The sequence below is a fragment of the Hypomesus transpacificus genome, chromosome 19, assembly GCF_021917145.1.
Source record: "Hypomesus transpacificus isolate Combined female chromosome 19, fHypTra1, whole genome shotgun sequence".
Taxonomy (NCBI): Eukaryota; Metazoa; Chordata; class Actinopteri; order Osmeriformes; family Osmeridae; genus Hypomesus; species Hypomesus transpacificus.
In genome coordinates this window covers 5,424,808-5,428,605 of record NC_061078.1, presented here as the reverse complement: position 1 = coordinate 5,428,605, position 3,798 = coordinate 5,424,808, and the positions used below count along the sequence as shown (strand labels likewise).

General features: G+C 43.0%; 1 protein-coding gene across 1 annotated transcript in view; it reads left to right on the top strand.

The window, feature by feature from the left end:
• Positions 1 to 344: 344 nt before the first annotated feature.
• LOC124482005 (transmembrane channel-like protein 3) overlaps positions 345 to 3,798 on the top strand; it is a 15,560-nt gene continuing 12,106 nt past the window's right edge. Inside the window, exons 1-3 of the mRNA XM_047042327.1 lie at positions 345 to 469; positions 1,427 to 1,573; positions 3,217 to 3,292. Coding sequence (XP_046898283.1) covers positions 357 to 469; positions 1,427 to 1,573; positions 3,217 to 3,292 — 336 coding nt within the window. The 5' untranslated portion in view covers positions 345 to 356. The remainder of the gene's footprint in view (positions 470 to 1,426; positions 1,574 to 3,216; positions 3,293 to 3,798) is intronic.

Genomic DNA, 3,798 nt, shown 5'->3' with positions numbered 1-3,798 from the left:
TTGGAGTGATGGAGAAATCTGTCCGGGAGCCTGCGGAATCACTGGGCTGTGGGATGGTCCAATCAGGGACCAGGATAGCAGGTAGCCCCCAACCACACACACACACACACCAAGACAAACACACACACACACAAGCTTTGTACACCTCACTCTGACAGAGTCAGTCTACAGGGAGTCGCTGAGGAACACTGATGGGTCCGGGGGCACCCAAACTTGTGGAGGCGAAACACCCCCTCATCACACACACCCTCATCACTCACACATCACTCACACACACTTGGTCAAATGGAACTTAAACTTTGATTTCATACTCAAAGAGACAGATTGTCACACACACACACCGGTGGAACGTGAGAATGAGTTCTGTGTCTGAGGCAGCTCTGGTCAGCCGACCTCCGTCCAAGAGACACAAGAGTGTGAGGAAGAACTCCAGGAGGATCTACTCTCCTTACCGGGGCAACCAGCCGGGGTGAGTTCCTCCTCTCCTCATCTCTTCCTCTCCTTGTCTCCTCCTCTTCTCCTCATTTCCTCCTTTCCTTCCTTACTTGTCCTTTCCTCATTTGCTCTCCTCAATTCCCATCTCCCTATCTCTTTTACTATTTTCCTTGTCTCCTCTTTTCCTCTCTTCATTCTGAACTCGTGGTTAGAAAGGCTTCAGACTTCTTGTTACCAGTGTGATTTACAATACTTACAGATACCCTTCATTTTGAGCATTTAGTATCATCAATTCTCTATAGTCCTCAATGTTATAGATATGCTGGTTTTCTGACAACATTATATTCAAAGCATGCTGTAGAAATAAATCTGTAGAACCAAATCTGTAGAGAAAAAAATTATTAGCACTGCTTGTCTGTATAATTGATATCATCATAATTGGCACTGTAAATCTTGAAATCTGTACTATTTTGTAATTTAAAAACAGTCATCAATTTAATAAATGTAGTCATAACAAAATGTGTCATTAAGGCACACTGCTTTATTGACATATTATACTATAATTTTGGTTATTTATTGTTTGAAATCATTACAAAGAAATGTAAAATGAGACAGTTCTTAAGCAAATTGGAAATGTTTTCTACAGAACCTTTTTCTCCTTGGTGCATTATTTATCTGCATTTATTATTTATTTAAGCATGTTTATTTCCTTTAATCATGTTACGGTGTTAGGCTGAGATGAACCAGAGATGTACTTTATGGATTCAAGTTTTATACTAAGGCAGTTGTATTGGGGTGTGTTGTCTGTTGTGTGTGTTATCTATATATGTCTATGCATCTGTCTGTGTTTCTTTGTGTCTGTGTGTATTTACCTGTGTGTGTGTGTGTGTGTGTGTGCGCACGCGTGTGTCTATGCGTGTGTGTCTATGCGTGTGTGTCTATGGGTGTGTGTCTGTGCATTTGTGTCTGTATCTGTGTGTGTGTATGTCAGCCACTCCGACGATGAGGACAAGGAGGACGATGGCGTGGAGAGCACCGACCCAGAGGAGATGTTCCAGAACATTCAGTTCCAGAAGGAGATCATCGCCAACATACGGACACGGCCCTGGCCCATGAGGCGCAAGCTGAAAGCCCTGAAGTACCACACACACACACACACACATCAAGGCACATACACAAACACAAAACATACATACAAACACACACAGATACATCCAGTACACCAGCACATGCACACGCACACACACACACACACATGTAAACACACAACACTGCTTCATAAATGAATACAGCAAGAGCGTAGCAACGTTCCAAATGACCTGCAGCAGTCTGTCTGACAGATTCAGGGGTTGAGAAAGAGCAGAGGATTCACCCTACAACTGGCGTGTGTGTGTCGCTCTACTGATGGTTCCCACCCTCTGCTGATTACAAAACTCTCTTACTGTAAAACTAGATCCCAACAGTTACACTAGCCACTGTCGTTTACTCTGCACTCATGTGAATGAATCTGTTGAGTATTCCAGATAAAGAGGTTCTGATGAACATTCTTCTACACATTAGCATGGGAGGGTTCATTAACAGGGGAGTCAGAGTGGATAATAGCAGTAGGGGCTAGCGAAGCGCTAAACACCAGCCAGGTAAATAACAGTTAACATTCTCCACTCCGCTGCTTTAACGGCCCCTCCCATGGAAAACAAACGGAATTAGAGGGATAATTATTATTTCATCACTCGTTCGCATGGTTCCTGCATTTTATGGAGGTCAGGAACTCTGGTTCGGTTCCTTCCCTTTATCTCATTTCATCTCTCTCTGTCCCTCTCTCTGTCTGTCTCTCTCTGTCTCTCTCTGTCTGTCTGTCTGTCTGTCTCTCTCTCTCTCTCTGTTGATCTGTGTAGGTCAGTATATTCATATTGACCATCTGTATAAATATAAAGAAACCCCATATTGTTGCACCTCATGCACCTGGTTGAGACCGTGTCTCTCTCTCTATTGCTATGTGTGTCAGGAGGAGCACTGAGCGAGCAAAATGGGGAGAAAGTGTGTGAGAGAGAGAGAGAGAGAGAGAGAGAGAGAGAGAGAGAGAGAGAGAGAGAGTTGAGGAGCCAGATAGATAGCTAGATAGAGATGTAGAGAGTGGGCTCCTGAGATGTGCTGAGTGGGTTCCCGCTAGTAGCTTTTATATGGGCGTTTTGTTATTGCTGCTCGGTCTTTATTACCATCATCAGGGATGAGACACAACTGCATTTTACACCCTCAGTAATCTCTGCTCCAACGCTTAGGGATGTTCTCTCTGCCAAAATAGACCATATTTTATTCCACAAATATTATATTTTGATTTTTTATTATATATCTTTTTGAATCTGATTTTCTTTTTTTTTAATAACAAAACGGAAGTGATTGCATCTACATAAAGTACACTCACGCAATGTTATGTTACTTTTGAACAAATGTAAACGCGTAAATCCATGAAAAGATTTGATTAAATGAACCCAAACCCTACAAACCCAGTAGCTGTACGGCTAGGACACACACAGCAGATGTGTGTGCGTTGTCGATGTGGTGCTGAGTGTGTGAAAGGCTTCTTGATAGAGACATCATTGATTAAAGCATAGCTCATATCCATGTGAACGACCCCCTGTGGTGCTGTAGACTCACATATCTGAAGCTCCCTCATTCTACTATCTAACACTCAGCTAATCCCAACTGGGGAGGGTTATGATGCGACAGATCCCTGATATCTGTCCAGTTAACGATTGTGTGTATATGTGTGTTTTTTCTCAGGCAAGCCCGAGAAATTGTTTTGCAATATGAAGGCAGGCTGACCAGGACCAGAGGATACCAAGCTGCAGGAGCGGATGTATGTACACACACACACACACACGTACCACAACCCCGCCACGCACACACCCACGCACACACAAACACACACACTGTCTCAATGTTTTCAGTAAATACAGCATGTTTAAAATTTATGTTTGCTTCACAGCAGAGCACTTAAAGCCCTGGAAACAAACTGCTACTTTGAGCTAAATCATTTGATTGGTTTTGTCCGACCAAGCTTAAAAAACACGGACGTTATCTCTGCTGCACTGCAGCACCTAGCTGCTCCTGGTTAAAATATAATGTACATGTTAATTTCTCTGATCCAGCCTGAGTTATACTGTACAAGTCAATACACCTGGTCTGCTGCAGGCTGAATTATACTGTAGACATTGCCTCAATGGGTGTTTCTATGGAAGACAAGTTAGATATGTCTCTCTCTCTCTCTCTCTCTCTCTCTCTCTCTCTCTCTCTCTCTCTCCCCCTCTTTGTCTTTGTCTCGTTTTCACTTTCTTTGTCTCTTTCTTTCTCTTTTTTTCTTTG